The sequence below is a fragment of the Trichomonascus vanleenenianus genome, assembly GCF_965637985.1.
Source record: "Trichomonascus vanleenenianus strain CLIB 3782 genome assembly, contig: TRVA0_043S, whole genome shotgun sequence".
NCBI classification, from domain to species: domain Eukaryota; kingdom Fungi; phylum Ascomycota; class Dipodascomycetes; order Dipodascales; family Trichomonascaceae; genus Blastobotrys; species Blastobotrys vanleenenianus.
The window spans coordinates 101,410-123,672 of record NW_027481844.1 but is presented as its reverse complement, the minus strand read 5'-3'; the positions used below and the strand labels follow the sequence as shown (position 1 = coordinate 123,672).

Here is a 22,263-nt window from a genome sequence, read left to right as displayed (position 1 = left end):
CAGTGAATACGACGAATGATAGGGTATTCTCTGTGCATGGGAAGGCGTCAATTAAGATTACCACCTCTCATGCCTTCTGCGATGCGAATCAGAAGGTCCTCTTCTCCTCAGTCATGTCCATAGAGTTGAGGAAAGCCTTAATATCTACATCCTTGAGAAGTACGACGAAACTCGAGGTGGCTCTTGCCTTACACAATTGGTAGCTGAACCGACCATAATTGAGATATCCAATGACTTATCCTTCTCAGTGAATTGCTCTATCGAGACTGATTAAAGCAAAGCTGCAGGGATAGAAATCCATTATAAGAGAGTACCTGTTACCTATAAGCCCCGGATATCACTATCCATTGTATTTCCCCTAAATACCACTAGTTAAATCAATGTTGTCGTAATTCGTTAGAGAGTTTCCGATAGAATCAACCTTTAATTGACCCTCTCATGGAAGGAGCCATTGAACCCCTAAATGAAGGAGCCATAGAGCCTCTGAAAGACGGCGCAATCGACGGAGCCCGCGATCCCTTCATAGAAGGTGCTACAGAACCTGCAATTGACTTGGCTCTTGATGGCACAATGGAACCTGCGATAGATGGGGGTGGGGGAGACGCCGGAGGGGCTGGCGCAGCAGCACCCTTATTCCAGGGCCTCTTATCCCACAGTTGTTGCACCTGCGGCGGAAGCTCAATGTTCTGCAATCTTGCCGGAAGCTTTTCCTTTAGCGCACCAAAGTCTGGGATGTAGTCCGTCGCGCTAAAGTCCTCGGAAAGATAAGGCGAGAGCATCGGCATGACATGTTTCTGCACTAACTCTGGCTTGACGAAATAGAGCACTACTACGGCGACAACAGCCACTCCCGCTACTCCCGTTCCAGCTTGAAATACCATAACACCAAACCTGAATAGAGCCTTAACCATTTGAATGAATATGGTTGTCAACACGGCTCCTGTAAAGAGCAGGATCGCTCTCTGCTGTCCCACGGTCAGCTCTTGAACATCACCCATTTTCAAAACGACCGTGTATGAACCCACAAATATTAAAGTCCATGGCTTGTGAAAAAGCCTCCGCCAAAAAGCGTGATCCGCTTGCATATGCACCGCCCTGCACCTTAAAGCCCATCTGAAGGGGACTATCCAACCACCTTATTTTAGCCAACCTACCAGGAATACACTACGTCAGTAAAGCCAATTGGTTCCATATCATCATTTCTATTAGTACAGGGTATATACATCTATTGTCATTAAAAATTCTTGATCATCCATTCGTAAGAGGAGAAGAACATCATGCCCATGATGCTCGTCCGCGCCAGAGATACACCAAGCCCCCGGTACATTCCTCTGTGTATCATATTTGAGAGCTTCCGCTTAGGAATATCCGCCTTCTTCGTGAAACCCATCATGGTGCTGTAGCAGTCCCGCTGGACAACAGACTTGAGCGTGTCCAGCGGATACACGATGATCCACGAGAAGGTACCGGCCAGCGCGCCGCCAATTGCTACCGAAGCCGGGTGAGCTTTCTTTCCCAGAACAGAGCTAATGCCGGTCTTGAATCCGTCGTAGACGGTGAAATACACACCACTACCAATGAGATCACGAAGCAGATGGTACCTGTACCCGCTATAAAGCGCCTTGACGCCATTCTTAGCTACGAGCCCGCGGGCGACCTTCCAGGTTGAGCTAGCGACGATCTGACCAGCAGTGCCACCAGCAGCTGCCCCCATCCTCTCCTTCATCAGGAGCAGCTCAATCTGGGAGACCAGCTTGGTGAACTCGAAGGGGCTCGACACGAGCGTGCAGGAAGCGCCAGCAATGCAGCCAGCAAAGAACACACCAGGCGTCATGCGAGCGATCTTTTCCAGTGCCGGAGTGCCTTCCGTGGGAGGTCTGTACAGGGAAAAGAAGAACTGGGAGGTCGTAGCGAGACTGCTTGAGTAGACGGCTACGGAGGCCGCCCGGACAAATGCTGAGGAGGTGAGCGGGGCCACAATGCCCCGGTAGAACCCTCCAATTCCCTCGGAGCGCTTGGTCTCAACTATACAATGCCATACCGAGTTGTATTTGTACGTCTGGAGTCGCGTCTTGACGCTGTCCAGCGGGAATCCAGCGCCTATGGAGTAGAGCGACGCAATGTAAGCGAACCCGGTCTGGCGGTATGGCAGCAGGGCCTCCGGGAGCTGGATCAGCTTGGCTGTATCGGTCCGTGGCGCCAGCGAGAGCTCCGCAATAGCGTTTGAGGCTGCTTCGGAAGACATCACGGTGTATTGATCATACGCCTGAGGGAGAGGGAAGGACTGGTGAATGGTCTCCTCGGTACGACCAGATAAAATCCCGGAAGCGATGTCGGAATCCGCGCCGCACATGGTCGGCCCGCATCAACGGAACTTTGTCGCCCACCTTCCGCACTACTAGTGCACCCCGTGCAAATGTCGGCCTTGACTTCTTCTGAATTACTGCAAGAGAATGGCCGGCAGAACTGCAATTGATAGCGTAACCGTTCCATTTGAACGCGTATTACCTGGGGCTCTGCCCCAGACCCCATAGTTGGGGGGAAACCCCCCAAACCCCCCGTTTGTTGTACCGGTAACGAGAGAATATTCTCGTGCTCTATCCATATCATATAGATCTAATCAGTATGGCTGGTAACCACTCGCAGATATAATCAACTCAAGAAGAATTTTCAAGGGAAAGCTGGACAGTTAATGTTAGAAATATGATAAAATCTCAATTTCCTTACAAGAGACTACTGAATCTAGAGCAATGATGCACACATAATGAATATTTTTGAGCGTATATAGAATATTGTAGCGAGCCGTAAGTTATCAGATTAAAAGTAGAAGCCCGAAGGTCAAAGCCATGACTGAGATAGCAGCCGGAAGTAGTGAATTGAGCTGACCAGCGTTAGCAGGCTTGTTGAAACTGGTGCCATTAGGCTTGGTATTGGCTGACTTAACAACAGGGATATGTCGCAGCGCAGCAACAGCATTGGAATACTTGGGTTTTGGCATTGCGGATCCGTTACTAGTTGATACCGGAGTTGGGTAGGGAATAGGCGTTGTGGGCGCTATCTTGGCTGGTAGTGGTAGTGGTATGGTAGCGTGGGTATAGTTATCCCGGAGAGTAGATTTCTGGCCAGCATTCAACTCAATCGCTGGAGGCATGAACCGGTCTCGGTATTTACCAAATTTATCTTTGAATGGGAATATTGGACGCCTTGGACGCCTCGGGCTTTGATCTTCATCATCGTCGTCGTCATCATCGTCATCTTCATCATCGTCGTCATCATCATCATCATCGTCATCATCATTACTTTCATCATCGTCGTCATCATCATCTTTGTTTTCGTCGTCATCGTCACCGTCATCATCATCCTCATCACTATCGTCATCATAATGGTCATTGTCAGAGTCTCTATCATCATCTTCATAGTCTGAGTTTTCAGCATTATCATCATCATCGTCATCGCCATAGCTTCGATCATATTCATCATATTCCACGTAACGGTCATAATAGCCGTACCTGCCAGGCCTGGCACCATAATGGTCATGGTTATATCTATACGGCCGGTTGTACGGGCGGTTGACGGGAAGAGTGCGGCCATACGGATTGCGGTATCTTCCGTAATTAACTGGTCGTTTGTAGTGATTGTAACGGCGCTCTGTTTCATCATCATCCACATCCTCGTCCTCCTCTTCGTCATGTGGTTCCTCAGATACATCCGGATCATATCCAGGGGCTCTCCACTGTCTATGTCGGTCCGGATGGAAACGCTGAGATACGTGATTTTGTCGACCTCGACGTTCTTCATACTCTCGTTCAGCATTTGGTTCTTCATGCTCTCGTTCAACATCCGGTTCTTCATCCTCGCGTTCAGCATCCGGTTCTTCTAGGCTCTCGCCAGTCTCATCCTCCGAGTCAGACTCAGCACTTTCTTCCATTCCTGGAATTCTGTCGTTATCGTCTGCTTCATCCTCATTGTCGTCCAAGAAGTGAGGATCGTGGCTAACATCCTCTGGCAACCCAATACGCCGATAGTCATCGTGACGGAATATATCATCCACGTCTTCTATTGCTTCCTCATAATCTTCCTTTGGCAATTTACTATAATCGCCAAAGTCAAACTCATCGTCTTCGACTTCTTCAACATCTTTCTGCTCGTCAGCACGACCCTCGAAGTCTTCCTCTGGATCATAGTACAAGTGCTTCTTCTCGTCTCCATAGAAATTCATTGGTCGTTCGGCTGAAGGTCCGCCATCATAATATGGCAGCTCTCGATAACGCCCGGATATGAAATCTTCATCCAGCCGCAACTGCTCAAATCCACCATCCCTGCCGATATCATCATCTGGATAAGAGGCGCGCTCATTGCTGGGAAGGTTGACAGGGTCGTGCCTATCATGCACACTGGGGTCATGAAAGAAGCTATCAGGTTCGCCGGGGTGGTGAGGGGGATTCTGGTCCAAATAAGCGTCACCACTGTCACCGTGCTCAGGAACAAGGCTCTCGGCAGCGTGCTCTTCTCCACAGTCTTCACAAGGGAGAGAGATCTTATTGTCTTTGCCATTTGTTCCGTCGAATATTGGCCCCAGAGGCAGGTCCGTACGACGGGCTTTGTTTACGCCTGTCCGCGGCCCATAGTAGAACTGGTTATCAATTGGAGTAGCAATGGGTGACACAACAGGGAATTGGCTACTACTATTTCCCTCTGTGGCAGTGCGGGTAGGGGTAGGGACCGTTGAGAACTGCGCAGAAGACTCATAGACAAGATGATGACGACGACGGCCATCCTCAGACTCAAAGGGGTTCGGATACACAGTCTCCTCCGGGTCACGCGAATGGTCAAAATATTGGTTGGGCAGGACTACAATGTTGGCGCCATAATATCGGTATCCTCGGTAGAATTGGCGGTACTTCGAAGGGAGGACCGGACGAGAGGAGCTGCCAGTCGGCTTGACCACATCAAGGGTATGGGTTGCGGGGGTGTTGAATCGAAACTCCTCTTCTCTGACCCTGGTGAACACAAGTTGTTCGCTTTGCGTGGTCACCAGTTCAGCCGTGATGCTACCGTGGGCCAATTCAGCGTCAAAGCTGGTAGCGACAGGGATCACGCCAGTAATGGAAGGGCTAGACGCGGAGAGGGAAGCAAAAGGAGTCACAGAGGCCGCGGTAGTAATGATGTCACGACAGAGCGTATCAATTGTTTTGTTCATTCTGGAAGCGAAATCAATGATCCTCTGGCGCTCATAATCGACCGGCTTGAAACTCCCCTGCGGGTCTGATACGAGCTCTCCATAGCAGCGCTGCGAGTAGCACTGCTGATTGACCTCGACGAGGGACTCGCAGACACACGTAGACGAGCTTTCCGGGCACTGCTCATAAAACGTTTCTCCTACGCCCAAGACACAGTCCATGACCGCGTCAGCCTCCATTGAATCACCCACGCCGCATGGAGGCAGGCGCTCAATGAGCTGCAGGAATGGCACGTTCTTTGTGGCCTCAGCAATTGTAATCACTGCAATGCAGACTACAAGGAACGTTCGATATCTCATTGCGATTACACTACGCACAAATATCTTCTCGAGACAGGGGAGGGAAGGGAGGAAACAAACATAGAGACAATTTAGATCCCCGATTGAGTTTATAATTAGAGTATGTGTGTGTGGCTATATATACTGGAACCGTTAGGCCGAACTACAGATCGAAAACCGCGTTTCGACATCACCGCGTAGCAAAATCACTCAAACATGACACTTGGACAAATTCGCGTTATTAAAAATACTTTACACAAAAAAAATAAAGCTCACCTACAAATATGAACACTATTTTTTGTACTGCTCAGGGAGACATATTGAAGTTGTCGCACCATCACCGATAAAGTGAGACAGGTGAAGGCTTAAATACGACAGCCCTTAAAGACAAAGGGCGGAGCAGCACTGGCAAAGAGCCCCACCAGGAGAACCGCCAGATCGCATGTCTGAAGTTCTTCAAACTTACTTATATTCACTCTTCTCCTTGAGAGGCGGCTAAGCGTTTTTATTTTTGTGCCAGTAGGAATATCCTGCTGAAACGAACGACGGGCCGCTGGTTTATAAAGACCCCGTTTCTGCTCGTGACTTTTTTTTCCTCCTCTGAGTGACCGGCATTAGACAGTTCCTTAACAAGTAGTAATTAAGCCTGCTATCAGTGAGAGTCTAGAGTAACTAGTTGTAGAGGCAGCGGGTAGTGGGATTTTAGAAGAAGATTTTTGCATTAGAAAGAAGGTATTCGATTACCTATAGAGGGAGAGAAGAATGGATGGAAGACCGCACCGTAAGTTATAAAAAGCTAAACTGTAAAATATCCCCCGGTTGTTTGATGAGGGCGAAAAATTGCAGGCAATACCGAATCGACTAGCAAGTTCTGCCGGCAACCTATTGGATTCCATGGTCCTGGCAGAGGCTACGAATCGAGTTGATCTGACTTCTCTTTTGTCAAATCCAAAGGCATTCTTTGTTCGATTTGATAGATGGAAGAGCCTTGGATCGATTTGTCAATTACAAGGCTGTTGTGTATCATGATTTGATATATACGGAAGTGCTGTGGAATCGATTTGCAGAAAGAACTGCTGGATCGATTTGCCATATACAGAAGCAACCTGTCATATCATGATCTACACAAAGGAAGCTATTGAATCATGGTATATCCAGAAGAGTGGTATATCACGATTTGATATAACTGCTGGATATCATGGATCACGAAGGGCAACCTGCAAAATTGATGTATCATCAACTTTAGCAGTATGCGTTCTTCATGCGTTAGCCTCACAGTGGTCCGTTAACTGGTGATGCAGCACCGCCGCACTTCTGGATCATGAACTGCTTATTACCGCCTATTTACTGCAACTATCACACCCTCACAGCACATTAGCGGCGGAAATTTGTCTTTGATTTTTTTTTTTTGGATTGTTTCAACTAACTCGCTGGGGGGGGGGGGGGTCAATTTTTTTAAAACCCCCCTCTTGGCCTTGTAGTCGTCGCTCGAAATTCCGGGAACGATAGCTCTGCTACAGTTACGTCCCCTCCAACTTCAAAGTTGACTTCACTACCAGTTTCGTCTACATCATCTACATCATCTACATCTTCGAGCACGTCGAGGGCGTCCACCTCCGTCATGTCTTCAATCCAGGCTTCGTCCACCTCGACGAAAGCCACCTCGACAACCGTTTCGACCAGTAAGCCGACTACCACGACCTCCGACCCGGGAACCACTACGGTTATTGTAACTTCTACGTCTACTCGGCCTACCTCTTCTTCATCATCACAGGTAATTCCGACGACTTCAACCACCTCATCTAGCAGCACCACATCCAGCCACACCACATCCAGCAGTACTACATCCAGCAGTACCAGTACCACTTCTAGCAGCACCACATCTAGCAGCAAGAGCACAAGCTCTTCGACGGATACTACATCTTCTCGTACATCTTCAACGCAGCTGCCAACTACCAGTACTTCGACCTCGAGCACTTCAAGTTCTACAAGTACTTCAAGTAGCTCGACTGATTCGACTAGTTCGAGTTCTTCGTCGAGTACTTCAAGTACTTCAACCAGCAGCATTGCAACTAGCTCCTCTGCAACTTTAACGTCCACTTCATCTGCAGATGCATCCCGAACATCCTCATCGGCCCAACCGGGCTCAACAAGCCGTTCTACTACAGCCACTTCATCATCGTCATCATCGTCTGTAACTTCTTCGTCCACTAGTACGACCTCCTCTAGTGCGACGACCACAACTCTTGCTCCTGGTACGACTACTGAGCGAATCACTGTGTTCACGTCGACCGATGAACAGAATCATACCAAGGTGACGATCACCTCCACACTCACTGCATTTGTCACGGAACCCACCAGCCAAGCGGCATCCACTTCAGCCGTACCCACAACTAACGATTTGCATGCAGCTTCCTCAGGCGGGCTTCACGGCGGCGCAAAGACGGCAGTTGCCGTGGCCGTCCCAGTAGGAGTATGCGCACTGGCGCTAGTAGCTGTGCTATTCTTCTGGACTCGCAGACGCAGACGGAACCGCCAAGAGCAGGAGAAGCGGCTCGAAGAGGTGGAAGACTCGACGTTTAATCCCAACTCGTCTGAAAACGGGTCGCGGCTGTCTAAAACGGGCTCCACCATTAACGAGGCGCCATCTGAAAGCGTGGAAGATCACAATTATCGAGGCTGGGGCCCCACTGCTCCTTCGGCCCAGAGCCCGACCTCTCCTGTTGGCGCTGTACCCATGGAAGGGGCCACGGCCGTGACCACCGCGGGTACAGTGTTCAACTACGGGAACAATAATTATGTGTCTCCCATCATTGAGGAGAACATGAGCCCGTCGGAGAACAGTTTCAGTAACGCATCGCCGACTTCTCCAACTACGTCTGTTTATTTCCCGACCAGTAATAATCTGAGCGGGCCAAGTAGGAGAAACAGCCACAACCAGGCTACTAATTTCTAGCCGCTCTTTTTATTTATTGCATAATATGTACAGTTTCATATATATTTGTACCGTTTACCTTCTGATGTAATTTAGATCCGTTTTCTTCTTTCATACTGCCGTCGATTCGTGCGGCTAGGAGTACTGGTCCCCCCAAACCCCCCCTGGGGCTCCGCTACGCGGATATCTGCTTGATTCGACGGGGGTTTGGGGGCAGAGCCCCCAACTACGGGAGCTCGAGGGCTGGCCCTCGAAGAATACGAGCCGCACGGTGGCGCCGCTTCGAGTGCGGCGCCACCGGAACTCCGCCACCTCCAGTACGCATGTTTCGGGGACACTGATAAATCAGATAAACCCATCAGATCAAATATCAATAGATCTCATTAACAAAATACAGTGATAATGTCACGTCACAATCCTGATCTGATAATGTGCCTCAAGCAGCCGGGGACGACTGTCGGGAGGCTGTGCGAAAAGTGCGACGGCAAGTGCCCTGTATGTGACTCGTTTGTTCGCCAGACCACCAAAGCAAGGATCTGTGACGAGTGCGCCTTTGGCAAAACTGCCGCTGGGAAATGCATCATCTGCGGTAACCAGGGAGTATCGGACGCCTACTACTGCTACGAATGTACTGTGCTCGAGAAGGATAGAGATGGGTGCCCCAAGATCATAAACCTAGGGTCGAGCAGGACTGACCTCTGGTACGAAAAGAAGAAAGCCAGAAACGCATTCTCATGAGGAAATGAACGACTTTTTGCATAGTAAACATAATATATATATATGTACATGATAACATGATTCGTGACAAAATAAATAAAGAAGAAAAAATGCGTAATAAGGTCTAGGACGAATTGGCCGAGGACCGCCTGTCAGAGTTGGCGCTGCTTATACTTCTTGCCTCTTCAAGAAGAGAGGGATTCTGCAGCCCCACGGAACTTGAAGACGAAAAGTTGAGGCTGCCGGTCCGCTGATGGTTTGGAGTGGCCGCGAACTCTGGATTCACCTCGACAACACTGAACTTCTTGCCGTGCAGTGTAAAGTCGCCGCTCTGTTTTCTCATCAGCGAGGCAGATCTATGCACTGAAGATGAATTGTTTCGCTTCGGTTTCGCGTCGCCCTTGCGTACCTTAAGGCCCTTACCGTCTCTCAAAGACGACTGGAATGGCTTTTTGATGACAGGCGAAGTACCTGGCGAAGCTGGTGAAAGTAAGTCTTCCTTCTCCGTGGAGCCGCTGCTGCTGTTAGTGATGGTCTTTTCGTTCACTGGAAGCGGTGGAACAGGGAAGGACGGAGGAGGCGTGGGGGCAGAGGCCGGTAGTTGGATGGAAGGCGCAAGGTCGGCATCATAGTACAGAGACTGGTTTGACGACGAATCTACAGCGGATAGAAAAGATGGAGACGGCCGTTGGTCTGCGCTTTCCCCATTGCTGCTGTTCCCGCCAAGAAGAGCAGAGTACCCGGAATTAATAGACTCTGCAGCAGCAGTATCGCTAGGCTTAGTGATGCGCACATGCTCGTTAAATGACGATGCGTCTGAAAAAGACCGCTGGGTGTTTAGGCTTGGTTCAAACACATGGTTCTTACAGTCCTCGCACAGTTCAATTTCAAGATCCCGCTCCATCACGAACATGTCACGGTAACACTGGAGCTTCTGGTGGTCCAACCAGTGCCAATCGAGTTTAGCCGCCAGGCGGCCAGCCGCAAAGATAATGGCTTCTCTGGTACGTGGCTGAATGGGCGCAAGAAGCTTCAAATGCTGCGCAGAGCGAATATGCTCCTTTAACTGCTCTTCTTTTTCAGCACACTTCTCCTCGAGCTCCTCCAGCTTCTGATCAACCAACTGAATTCGCAACGCATGGGTGTCCTCTAGCTTTTTGACCTCGGCTCGAGACAGTCTTAGCGGGAGGACGGTCTGCAGCGCAAGTGGTTTTTCCGATGTCAAGTCGCCACCACTACTTTCATTCTCAGAATGCCCATTTTCGCTGTCGTTATTCCCATTGCTGAAGTCCAGCAGGTGAGGCAACTCAACGTCATCACTGCTGTTGTTGTCTTCAACGTCGCTTGCGTTGGCACTGGCCACTCGACTAGGTTGCCTGCTAGATTGAGCAGACATATAGTAGTTGAGTTCATGTACATTGCCGAGCCGTTGTATGCCAACATGGTAAGTGTTGAACGATGCAGCAAAGTTGATCTTTGTCACCCAGTCAGTCAACTCTTCGTCCGACCCAGCCTTGAACCAATCCTGAACGCCTCCTCGCCCAGCGATGATAAACGAATTGCTCGCTTCTTGGCTTGAAGAGTTCGTCAATGCAATCATGTCAACCGTTGAGAGTACAGAACTCGGGTGAAACCCATCTATCGGCACTTTGATAGTTCTCAGGTCGTGGCGAAGCTCATTCAACGAATTTAGCGAAACGTCAGTTGCATCCACCTGCTGTGACAAAACCGAGCTCTTCAGCCACGCAATGTCCTTAAAAAGGTATAGTTGCGAGGCAGTCAGGATCGCGCCCCATTCTTTCCAGGTAGACTTGGAATATAGCATCCGCCGCGCTTCCCTTCTATACAAAATGCCAATTTTAACAACTTTGATGTCAACGACACCCGGGTCGCTGTGCTCAGGATCAGCGGTGGTGTCTGGAGAGAGAAACGCTTCGGGTCGAGAGCGCTGGGATACCAGCTGGAGATAGGGTCCCTCGATAAATTCCTGCCGTAGCTGTTTGAACCCCGCACTGTCTGGCACCTTGAAATAGCTGTATGGGTTCTCAAGAGGCAGCACAGCCCCCAAGCTAGGCCGGATAACGTCCAATCTGCAATCGATAAGGAGAGTATACGGATCAACCATATCCTTTGTCGATCGACCAAAAGTGCTAGAGCGCTTACTCCACGTTGGACGCGATCCAGGAGGTCCAAAATCTTCGTCAGTGTGAATAAATGGCGTGTAAGTGATGTTGTCGTAAAAGCACTACCAATGTTAGTATCCCGAATTAGACCAGGGGAATAAAAAAAGACTTACCTCCAAAACATCTTTGGGAACACCTTTGGCATAGGTATTGCGCAAGTAGTCGCTCTTTTGCATCTTGTGCTTGTTGTTCTTGTTGAAGAAATCTGTATGCAAAATCATCAGCGAGAACACCACAATATAGGCATTCTCCGCGTTACTGTAAATATCAGGGTTGGCGTTGTGGTACGTCTTTGCAAAGCACTCCAGCACCCTATCAATTTGCTGCGTTTCTCGCGGGAGTCGGGCATACATAAGGAACTTACGCAGCGCCATATCTAATGGGTCGTTTTCAAACTCAAATGTGTCGACGTAACGCTGCAGCAGTCGACGATGGAACTCACTCTCCGACTTGCTGAGAATGGCTGCAGTCGCGCTTCCCAGCCCCAATGACTTGATCCGCTCAAGGTACGCCTCGTCCGATTCGTCCTCTAAAGGCGGCGGAGGCGACATGTGGTCCAGCAGATTCCAGTCCTCTCTAGTTGCGGCCGAGGACGGTCGCGGGCTTGGTGAGTGTTTTCTGCTCGCTACACCAGGCAATGTAGTAGCCGCGTCGCTATCCGCCAAAGTGGAGCTCCCCGCAGTAGAAACTGTGTTAATAGAGGAATTGCGGAGCTTGCTCGAAAGGAGGGATGTAAAAGAGGGCCGAGATGTGAAGCCGCCGCCCGTGTGACTGTACGAAAGCGCAGCTGTCGCAGCGGCCCCCAGAGATACTGGATTGCTCATTTCCGACAACGAGTTCAGCGTCCGCGACCGGGGTCTGTTTTTCAGCGAGGCCGTGCTTTTAGTAGAGGCATTGCTAGCTGTACTCTGAGTTTTTTTGTGGTTTTTGATGTCGCTATCCTCGATACTGTCAGTCATGATCCCGGGTGAGCTCGTAAATTTGAGGAGTCGCTGAGACTGGCTTGACAAGGATCTAGGAAGAGATGGGCGTGTTGCCGAAGACTGTAATTGTTCTCCTCCATCGGTACTCTGCGGGTCAGTCGTCAGGTCCCCGCTAGACTCAGATGCCAGTTGTGACGAGCTCTCGTGCTCATTCGACTGGTCTGAAGACTTTTGTGGAGCGAGGTCTTCCAGATCGCCTGTAGTGTTGTCGCTGGAAAACAGCCGAGAAACCGTCTTTTTACGCAGCCTCGATAGAGGTAGTCGGAGCGAAGACGATATCGAATTACTGGTCCCTGCAATTGTTGGTGCGGCAGTAGCAGTAGGAGAATTATATCCCTTGTCGCTGTTATGCGACGAGCCGCTACCACTGCGTCGGGGCCTTCCTTCTACCTTCAGTTGGTCCCCCTCTCTCACATGGTTTTCCTCTTCTACTGGCGGGGATTCCTCCCCTTGGGTACTAGTATTTTGATCGGTATCCTGATCCGCCCGGGGTTTCGAGAGGTCGCTGGAGTCACTGTGGTTAAAGTTGAGCATTAGCGGAGATAATGGCAGTGGCTTGGACAATTCAAAGTCCTCGAGTTCGATTTTCGGGATCGCCATACTTTTAGCCCCAGCCTCTTCCTTATTGGCTTTTCCGTGCCGCTCATCCTCGCTTTCTTGCTTGTTTTCCTCTTCATCTCCCCGTTCTTGCACTTCTTCTTTTGCTTCCTTTTCTTCTTCACGATGCTCAGCTTCAATGCCTTTCTTGCTCCGCCGCTTCATCCGTGCAAAGAGCGAAGTACTAGGAGCAGCAGCTGGAACAGTTGAAGAAGAACCATCGTTCCCGCTCTCCGATTTGCGCTTTAATTCACTGCTAGTCTCGCCTTGGAGCGTGTCTTCCTCGTCTTCCGACGCATAATCCTCGTCGTCTTCTTCCTCATAATCAGCATCGTCACGATCCGCATCCCGTTTATCATCGGAATGCCTCAATCGCATGAGAAGCAGCCCCATGGACCCTTTCTCTGCCTTTTTGGCTTTGGGCAGAGGCTTCTGCGCGCTCTCAGACTCGGTAGGCTTCCGGGACAGCTTCCCCTTGAACATGCCGCCCGTGCTTCCGCCGAGCCGCGGAGACGAAATAGAAGTCCGCGGCGGCCGACGCGCCGAGTCTGTAGAAAGCCGCGACAGCTCATTGTCGGTCAGGTTCGGCGACAGGCTGGGGCTGCTGCTATGTGCAAAAGACGGAGACACAGACAGGGCAGGGGTCGCCGGATTTGATCTCGAATCCAGCTGGTCCAACGACGTAGACTGCTTCCTCTTGCTCCTCAGGCCCAGCGGCATACTTCTCGCGTACTATCTCTAGTCCTCTATAGCGCGCAAACGATAGTCATGCCGTTTTGGAGACTCTTGTGTTTTTCCCCCCCCCTTCGAAATATGCCAAAAGCTCCTCCTTCTGTGTGTATCCCGCGCCAATTCGGTCAATTCGCTCAACCGCTTCGCTTGTCACAATCTATCGCCAGCGATACCTAGGGGTTGTGCGACCGATTTTCGTCCTGCCAGATGGCCCGTTTCGAATGGCTAGTATTGTCGGGTTGGTGAAACAGCGGGCACGGAATGCCAAACGTAACGTATGTACATGGTGCCGCCTCCCGCATTGTCGCGCGAGACCCCTCAAACAAAAACCAAAAACTGCCTTCTTTCATCCCTTAATCGATGTATTATGCGTTAGAACGGTTATATAACGTACATATTTCAATTTGTAGAGTAGATCTATATGTAATACAATTATGAGCAAACAGCGATTTACAAATTACGTAGAGTATTCACAACTGGAAGATTCGGATATATTAGGTGAGACATTCTGCCATCTCTGTCACTGTGGCAGTGCTTAATAGTAGTGAAAGAGTTCATCTTTGGAGCGAATTGACATGAACAAGGTATTAATGGGTATCTGGGCAATTTGGCATAGTACGACGTGTTTGGTGGTTGTTTCGTAACCAATTGACTGTATATTTTCTAAATTGTAGGTAGATCTGTGGGTCTGCGACACGTTATTCAATATGCGAAGTCCGAAGACCACAATGCTGACGTCTCACCCAACGGTCTCTAAATAGGCCAACTGCCCCTAAATCCTGTAGTTTTCGAAGTGTATGATACAATGGAGTAAATAAGACTATTCGTTGATCAGTTCAGCAAAGTTTTTTATAGATTATTATCTTCCCGATTCTGTTGCTACACGGCGTAGCCGGGAAACGTGGTAAAAGCGTACCGTTGATGATACTGTCGTAGTTACGCTTGGATCAATTGACAGATTAAAATAAAACACACAGATATAAATAAATTAAGACTTTTTATGCGATATGTTTTTTGTTAGCTCCCATTAACCGTAAGCTTCAGCTTCTTTCGCTTTTTCGATTCGCTCTTAGGCGTTGGCTGGGCGGCCTGTTGAGACTGCCGCTGCGCAGAGTCAATAACATTCTGAACAACCTTGCCAAGCTCAAAAGCATCCTCGTAAACGATCGATCCCTGTTCATTGTACGTCATGGCATTGCTGAACATCGTATCATAGTCCTGCCTGAGCTCAAGAACAGACTTATAATGGCCCTCCTTGAACTTCGTGTCAATCATATCGAGAGCAATCGGGTTGGCGATCAGCTGGTAGTAGTCTGGGTACAAGTCCTTTGACGGCAGCTCAAGGAAGAGCTCGGCTCTGCCACGACCAGTCTCATCCTGGGCCTCAACAACCGCTTCGTAGATGTCATTGCCAACCTTTTCAACATCAAGATCATCAATCGACGGCGCCGGCCCCTGGCTCTTTCGCCCAGCGTTTCGCTTTCCGGGACGCGGAGTCTCCTCAATACCATCCTCTGCCACCACACCTGCAGTGCTCCTTCTAGTTCGTTTTCTCTTGCCTAACGACAGCTCCTCTTCAATTCCGTTTTCTGCCGGCTTCATAGTCTCCTCCTCCTCCTCCTCCTCAACGACGTTATTATTAGTATCCTCGTTATCTGAAGCTGCGCCAGGCTCCTCAGACCTCTCCTTGTCGTCGCCCTCAAGCACTTCAATCTTTCGGGCAGCTCGCCGAGCGCTTCGCGCCTGCTTCCTCGCAATGGCAGCCTCAATGGTATCTTCATCATTGTCAACCGCATCAAGCCACTGCTCCTCGGTGAGCCCGTCATCGTACATAACCCTCTTTCGCTCTCGCGCGCCTCGACCAAGAATCATATCCTCAGTTTCCTTCTGGAGATGCTGCGTGATATCCTGCTTGTACTCTTCCGGAAGCTCGTCATAGCCCAGCAGTCGATCCTTCCCCTTGTTCTTACCGTACAGATCAGTGGCCCGCCGTTCTGCGTCAAACTGTCTAAACAGTTCAAACTCATCGTCGTTTCGAGCAAGAATATCGTTGAGTTCATCGTCATCCATATCCTCGTCATCATTCTTTTGGCTTCGCTTGTTCTCCTCGGCCTCCAGAAGCGATCTCAGGAATGCCTCCTGCTCTTCCGACGTACTCTTGTTATCAAACTTGCCGGCCTGGATGACCTTGCCGTCAATCTCAAGCTTTGCATGTGCTCGCTCAAGAATGTTCTCTTCGACACTGTTCTGCGTGATTAGCCGCAGGATACGCACCTCCTTGGTCTGGCCAATTCGATGGGCTCGATCCTGCGCCTGCAAATCCTGGTGAGGATTCCAGTCCGTGTCGTAGATGATAACGGTATCGGCAGTCTGCAGATTGAGACCCAGACCACCGGCTCTGGTAGACAGCAAGAACGCAAAGTACGGCGAGTTCTCGGCATTGAACAGCTTGAGCAGGTTGGACCGATCGTCCGCCTTGGTAGCACCATCAAGCCGCAGGTACTGCATCCCTCGGAACCGCAGATAGTCCTCCATAATGTCCATAATCTGGGTCATCTGGAAGAACATGAGCACTCGATGCCCCGTGGCCTGGAACTTGGGCAGGATTCGATCCAGCAGCTCAAACTTTCCCGCTACTCGCCACAAGTCGTCAGTGTTGGACCGGCTTGGGTTCACCATGTTCTCAACCTCCTCAAACACAAACGGATGATTGCAGATCTTTCGCAGTTGCATGACCTTGTTGTTGAGACCCTTGACAGAATTCTTCGACTTCTCGTTCTCGCCAATGAACAAAACGTTGTGCTTCAGCATCTGGTCGTAGAGTTTCGCCTGCAGGGCAGACATCTGGCACTTGATGACCTTCTCAACCTTGTCTGGCAGATCTTTCTCGACATCCTTCTTGAGTCGACGCAGCAAGAATGGCCGCAGGACCTTGTGCAGACGTCGAATGATAAGAAGCGTCTCTTCCTCAGTCAGCTCCATTCGGTCCGAGCCACCGGCGTTGGCAAATGGTGTGTTGAACCACTCATCAAACGTCTTGACCGAGTTGAAAATCTTGGGTAGCACAAAGTTGAGTAGCGCCCACAGCTCTGGCAGGTTATTCTGCAGCGGTGTACCAGTGAGAATGAGTCGGTGTCGCGAGTAGTAGTACTGCGTCAGCGTGGACGAGAGCTTGGACTGGGTGTTCTTCATACGGTGACCCTCGTCAATAATCATGTGCGTCCACTTGATTTTGCTCAACAATGGCCTGTCTTTGATGATGTACTCATAAGTAGTCAATAACACCTGGAAGTCGCCTGATCGAATGATGCCCTGTTGGGCTTTTCGCGCGTTTGGCGGGCCCTTGTACACGACTCGCTTGACGGTGGGCGCCCACTTGTCAAACTCGAGGTTCCAATTGGTCAGCGTAGACAGCGGCACAATAACCAAGTAGGGCCCGGGCTGCTGCTTCTTCTCAATAAGGTAGGTAATGAGCGAGATAGACTGAATAGTCTTGCCCAGACCCATCTCGTCGGCAAGAATACCATTGAGGTTGTTGTTGTAAAGAGACACCATCCACTGGAGACCCTTGACCTGGTACTCCTTGAGAGTGCCTCCAACAAGCATGTTCGGCTGCTTGGTCACCTCCTCCTTCATTCGGTGAGCAACCTCGTAGTAGTCGACATTCTCGTCCGTTTCTTCTGTGTCCATAATAACGCCTGCATCCTGCTGCTGAACCTTGACTGCAGCAGACAGCGACTTCAAGAAGTTGTTCGTCTGCTTCAGCAAGTGCGTGATTCGAGTATCCTTCGTCTGGTCAAGCAATCGAATGTACGCGTCCTCATCGTTAGCTCGCAACGCCTGGAGACGCTGTTTCGCAGTTCGCTCGGCACGCTTCGACTCTTCCTTTTCAGTCTGCGAGTGAGTGGCCATGACCATTCGCCCCAGGTTGGAGAACTTGACTGTACGCAGCCTCTTGGACTGGTACACTTCCTCGGAGTGCTTGAGCACAGTGTTGATCTTCTGCATCCGCTTCTCGTGCTCCCGTCGCTCCCGGGCCTCCCGCTGGCGCTTCTCGAGCTCTTCAGTAAGCCGGAGCTCCTGTGGAGTGTGGATTCGAGTCAGCCGGTGCGCAGACCGCAAGATCATCGACTGCGTACGGTTGTCTGACTTGTTGGCAAGGTTGTAGACAATCTTCTGCCGCAGCGACTTCTGCTTCGTCAGCAATCTCAAGCTCTTGAGCTCGATGAGTGCCCTAAGCTTGAGTTTGTCGTCGTTTTCGCCAATTTGGTCGCTGGCAATCATCTCCAGCGAGCTGTGGCTGAACGTACCGAGGTTCGCAGGAAGACACTCGAGCTCGACCAGTCGTTGCGTCAGCCTGTTCCTCACGATCGCCTCTGCTACGCTGCCAACCGCGCTGTTCTCGGGCAGAATCGTCTTCTGCCGGAGGTTGGCTCCTACAGCCCGCTTGCTAAAATTGGTGAGATCGAGCTCTTCGGGTCCCTCGGCCTCCTTCTTCGCGTACCGCTCCTCGGGGTAGTTGTAGCTAATCGAATCGAGCAGAGTCGCCTGGATATGGGCCGGAACGTCCAGGTTTCGCGACAGGAGCTTGTAAGAGTGCACCTGGGCACGCAGCAGATCCTCATCCTTGGGCTGCTCTACTCGGACGGCCCTTAGTTCTTCTGTTCGCTGGACATAGGCCTTCTGGCGCCGGGACATCTCCCGCAACACGCGAGAAATCTCGTGGAACTCAGCGTGCTTGTCTTCAGTCGCGCCCATGTTCTTCAAAGCATTATATCTCTAGACATACATCAGTTAGCATACTCCAACAACAACAACACCTTTTTTAAATAAAATAAACGTACCATGAGGAGCAGTTTGACCTGCTGTTGCGACGTCGGCAGCATCGACTCGGTTAGAGGCGCGTTGACAATAGGCTGGGGCTTCGCCACAACGCCCAGGGTCGGCGACAAGCCCATGGGCGTTGGACGGAAGCCACCAGACGTATCGCGCAGTGGCGTCGCGACGTTCTTGGTACCTGGCGTACCGTTCATCTGCGTCGTCATTTTGGCGTTTTTAATTTAAAAGCGCCGCAGGGTTCCAATTAATATTTCTGTTTTTCCCAACTGGTTGTGATTTTTCGCGCTTCGTGGTTGGGGGGGGGTTCGCGGTGGACTGGCTTCTGCACTCCTTTGCACTTTTTGTCGACGCGTTCGAATTCAAAAACCAACCTTTCGGCGCTCAAACTCTCACAAAGATTTTTTTGCAAATGGCAATGAGTTCAATCGGGCAATGAAGGCAAAAGTGGTTGGGAGAGAAAGGGAACAGCCCCTCCGTGGCCACTTTTTTTTCTTGTTGTTCGGTCCCTCCGCCTGCGCGCGCGTTGGGAGCTACCGCCAAAGCTTAACTTAATAGAGCCGCACGTAACTTGACCATATTTTGTGCTCAGTGGATGCATGACGGTTGTCGCCAGCCTATAGCTGGCGCAAGGTGGTCGGGAGGCAATCGTGTTTTAAAGTCGAATGTGAGTGGTGATGGCTATGGCTAAGGGATTAGAGAGCACTCAGTGAGAGCGCAGGATCAGGCGTAATGCCGGCTTTTATGAAATGCCATCTAAGAGAAGTCCCCTGTAGTCTAGCTGCATAGCAGGTTGTGTCGCTTGCCGGGGTATACACGAGTAGCTCATTGATTCTTGACGCAATGGCCATGTAAGATAGTATATATGTTATGCTGAAAATTTACATCTGATTGTGGTGATTATAAGTTTTGCTAAAGGTCGCCACGATTTCTCCACAATAGCGAATTAAATATGCGATAGCGACAGGCAGGCGTAGATTTGGGAACATACACTAGTGGTTCAGGACAGATATATAAACTGTGCTAAAAAGGAAGTAACGGAAAATATATATATATATATATCTGGATTGGCTATTCAGCATCAATTGGCTACAGAGAATTACCCTTGGAGCTCTGTATAATGGTTAAAATAATTGAATAGTTGGTGAGTACTCAGGTACTTCAATAGTTCCTGAGGCTTCTCATAGCATATTTCAGCACGAAGACCTGCATATTGTCTTCAGTTGCCAAAAGATTTACGGCAAGGCAGAAGATGAGTAGCCAGCAGAATAGTATTAACAGTGATGGAAAAAAGAGGGTCAGAAAAGGTGGTGGAAGGCCTAATGATTCACCAGATGTTAAGCTATCCAAAGGACTAAGCTATATTTTACGTCACGGCGCGAAGAAAGAAGGAATCGCTATTGGAGAAGACGGATATGTCGCAGTGAATGATCTGGTGGGTAGATCAAGCATATTTTAACAGACAGATTTGACTAATTGCCAAATAGCTGAATAACCCACGGTTCAAAGGCGTTACTTTCGACCAAATCAGCCATATCGTGGATACTAACGACAAGAAGAGGTGAGTACCCTGGTCCAGAGATGTCCGAACAGATCCAACTAATGATTAGGTTTGCGTTGATGGAGCGACTCAATGAGGAAACTAATATGCCACTTTGGTACATTAGAGCGAACCAGGGACATTCCGTCAAGGTCGATGTCGAAATGAAGCCACTAAAGAAAGTGGAGGACTTTCCAAAAGCTGTTGTTCATGGCACCTACACCAACAAATGGGAACTGATAAAGCAAGCTGGCGGGCTCTCTAGAATGAAGAGAAACCATATACACTTTGCTGCGGGCAAGCCTGGCGAGGATGGTGTCATCAGCGGATCAAGAGCAAGTTCCAATCTATTCATCTACATTGATGTGGAAAAGGCTCTTGCTAAAGGCATTGAGTTTTTCCTATCTGAGAATGGAGTCATTCTGACGGCTGGTGACGCAAATGGGCTTATTCCTATTGACCTTTTTGCCAAGGTCGAAGATAGAAAAGGAGTCGCCTACATGTGATCACTGTTTACTCAACAATCCTTACTCGAAGGATTATTCACCAAGTTTTAATTTGAAGCTTATTACTAATAACTATTCAAGACGTCCCAGTTAGAAGGGCTCGCAACCATTCGAAGAAGTATAGCGCTACCTAGTAACAAATATAGCACAATATAAAACTACAGAGAAAAGATTAGCAATCGCGGCTTATCGCTGCTCTTCTGGTACCATTTTGAATGGGACGACGCGGTGAGATGGTGCTCGCGTGATATGAAAGTAGCGTAGTCGTCCGCTTCCTTTGGGCTCTGCAACGTGACGTGGACCTTCCTAGCATTGAAGAAATGCGTGTTCCACTGCGCCACTAACTCCTGCGCATGCTTGAGAGATCCTTCGTTAGGGCCGGTGCTACGTTTAATCGATGGCTTGGACGGCTTGATATGCCGAAGCAGCGTTTTTGTCCGGCGAATTGTAGTCGTTGCCGGAGGATCCTGTTCCTCGCTGTCTGCAGAGAGTGACCCTCGCGGGGAACTATAGCTATAGCAAGTATCCTCCACGAACTGCTTCCAGTCCTTCATCGTGACGCTATGTGACATGAGACATAGTGGGAAACAACTGGGGAACCCCTTTGAAAGATCAGGATCTAGGGAATACATGACGAGTGTACGGAATGGCACAGACTCGTCGACGAGCCGCGGCATCTGAGCGAATTGAGCCGGAATCGGGCTCAATGGATCATATTTCTTCGGTTTGGATGCGCCTTTAAGGTCAAACTCCATCGCACGTGCCGACGCACCGGGCCCGAATATCGCCTTAAGTTCCTGCTCTTGGTACTGCGGGTGCGACAGTTCATAGTCTGGAATTGACAGCGGCCGCGATTCCATGCTCAGCCTCCGCGGGTCTGAGATCCGTTGTCGGTAATCTCTTTTAGCGGCGGCGGGGGCCAAGACGCCCATTTGCATCGCCTCAATTTTGTCAAACAGCGTCGGCTGATGGTCGGTTTTCGGACTCGACTTTGTCGATGATGATCGCGACGACTTTGTCGAGCTCTTCTTACGGTATCTACTACGGATCTTGTCCGAGGTCGCATTGGTCAGGCCCTCTGCGCTATAGATGGAGTTGTTTTGGGGAGTATCGTATGTGATGTTCTTCTCAGGGGTAATTTGGTATATCAGGGGCACGAACGCTTCTCGCTTTTTTGTGGCGGCACTCTCGCCATTGCTTGCTTCTCTGAATGGATTTTTGGCCTGATATCCGACCGCGTCTCTGAATGGATTATTAGAATTAAGATTCAATGCTACCGGGCTGGACCGGCCAACCGCACTAGGCGGGTCGGCAAACGGGTTTCGGGTAGCCATTATCGAGATATTTCAAGCGCCAAGAAAAAAAATTTAGTATTTACCGCACGACTTTATAATATATGATTCCGGAAAGGTTTTTTTTTTGGTCCAAACTTTCGCTCATATATGTGAGAGTGCCCCTAGATATCCCCGTGCCATATATATCCGAAACCGAAACAATGGGTCTTCTAGCAATCTTAGATTGTTTTATTCCTCCACTTGAGTTTTGTACTACCTACGTACAAGGCAAGTACTAAATAGTCTATATCCACTGAGGTCGTCTTTATGCCAACGGTATGAATCGTCAGTAAGGGCCGTACGGTTCCTTGGTATCGGGCACGGGATGATCTTCAGTAGCAACTCTCCGAAAAAATCTGTGTGGAAATTACTCGATTAGGCC

General features: G+C 49.8%; 8 protein-coding genes across 8 annotated transcripts; 2 read left to right on the top strand and 6 right to left on the bottom strand.

Annotated features, from left to right (window-relative positions):
• Positions 1–416: 416 nt before the first annotated feature.
• Positions 417–998, bottom strand: TRVA0_043S01068 (uncharacterized protein; the record flags this gene model as incomplete). Its single annotated transcript, XM_076686773.1, has 1 exon — positions 417–998. The coding sequence occupies one exon, from the start codon at positions 996–998 to the stop codon at positions 417–419; it is 582 nt and encodes a 193-aa protein (XP_076539038.1).
• A 236-nt stretch (positions 999–1,234) lies between these two features.
• Positions 1,235–2,245, bottom strand: CRC1 (mitochondrial carnitine carrier; the record flags this gene model as incomplete). Its single annotated transcript, XM_076686772.1, has 1 exon — positions 1,235–2,245. The coding sequence occupies one exon, from the start codon at positions 2,243–2,245 to the stop codon at positions 1,235–1,237; it is 1,011 nt and encodes a 336-aa protein (XP_076539037.1).
• Positions 2,246–2,812: 567 nt separating this feature from the next.
• On the bottom strand, positions 2,813–5,856 carry TRVA0_043S01024 (uncharacterized protein; the record flags this gene model as incomplete). Its single annotated transcript, XM_076686771.1, has 2 exons — positions 5,799–5,856; positions 2,813–5,740 (listed from the first exon to the last, which is right to left on the bottom strand). Exon 2 carries the CDS (start codon positions 5,537–5,539, stop codon positions 2,813–2,815), a length of 2,727 nt encoding a protein of 908 aa, XP_076539036.1. The 5' UTR covers positions 5,540–5,740; positions 5,799–5,856.
• Positions 5,857–6,280: 424 nt separating this feature from the next.
• TRVA0_043S01002 (uncharacterized protein) lies at positions 6,281–8,474 on the top strand (the record flags this gene model as incomplete). The annotated part of the gene is made up of 2 exons (XM_076686770.1): positions 6,281–6,299; positions 7,000–8,474. 2 exons carry the CDS (start codon positions 6,281–6,283, stop codon positions 8,472–8,474), a joined length of 1,494 nt encoding a protein of 497 aa, XP_076539035.1.
• Positions 8,475–9,294: 820 nt separating this feature from the next.
• On the bottom strand, positions 9,295–13,653 carry SYT1 (Arf family guanine nucleotide exchange factor SYT1; the record flags this gene model as incomplete). Its single annotated transcript, XM_076686769.1, has 2 exons — positions 9,295–11,415; positions 11,467–13,653. The coding sequence occupies 2 exons, from the start codon at positions 13,651–13,653 to the stop codon at positions 9,295–9,297; spliced, it is 4,308 nt and encodes a 1,435-aa protein (XP_076539034.1).
• A 1,029-nt stretch (positions 13,654–14,682) lies between these two features.
• Positions 14,683–18,710, bottom strand: SNF2 (transcription regulatory protein Snf2p; the record flags this gene model as incomplete). The annotated part of the gene is made up of 2 exons (XM_076686768.1): positions 14,683–18,444; positions 18,510–18,710. The coding sequence occupies 2 exons, from the start codon at positions 18,708–18,710 to the stop codon at positions 14,683–14,685; spliced, it is 3,963 nt and encodes a 1,320-aa protein (XP_076539033.1).
• Positions 18,711–19,753: 1,043 nt separating this feature from the next.
• On the top strand, positions 19,754–20,547 carry TPT1 (tRNA 2'-phosphotransferase; the record flags this gene model as incomplete). Its single annotated transcript, XM_076686767.1, has 3 exons — positions 19,754–19,936; positions 19,989–20,062; positions 20,112–20,547. 3 exons carry the CDS (start codon positions 19,754–19,756, stop codon positions 20,545–20,547), a joined length of 693 nt encoding a protein of 230 aa, XP_076539032.1.
• Positions 20,548–20,705: 158 nt separating this feature from the next.
• Positions 20,706–21,881, bottom strand: TRVA0_043S00914 (uncharacterized protein; the record flags this gene model as incomplete). Its single annotated transcript, XM_076686766.1, has 1 exon — positions 20,706–21,881. One exon carries the CDS (start codon positions 21,879–21,881, stop codon positions 20,706–20,708), a length of 1,176 nt encoding a protein of 391 aa, XP_076539031.1.
• Between the last annotated feature and the right edge of the window lie 382 nt (positions 21,882–22,263).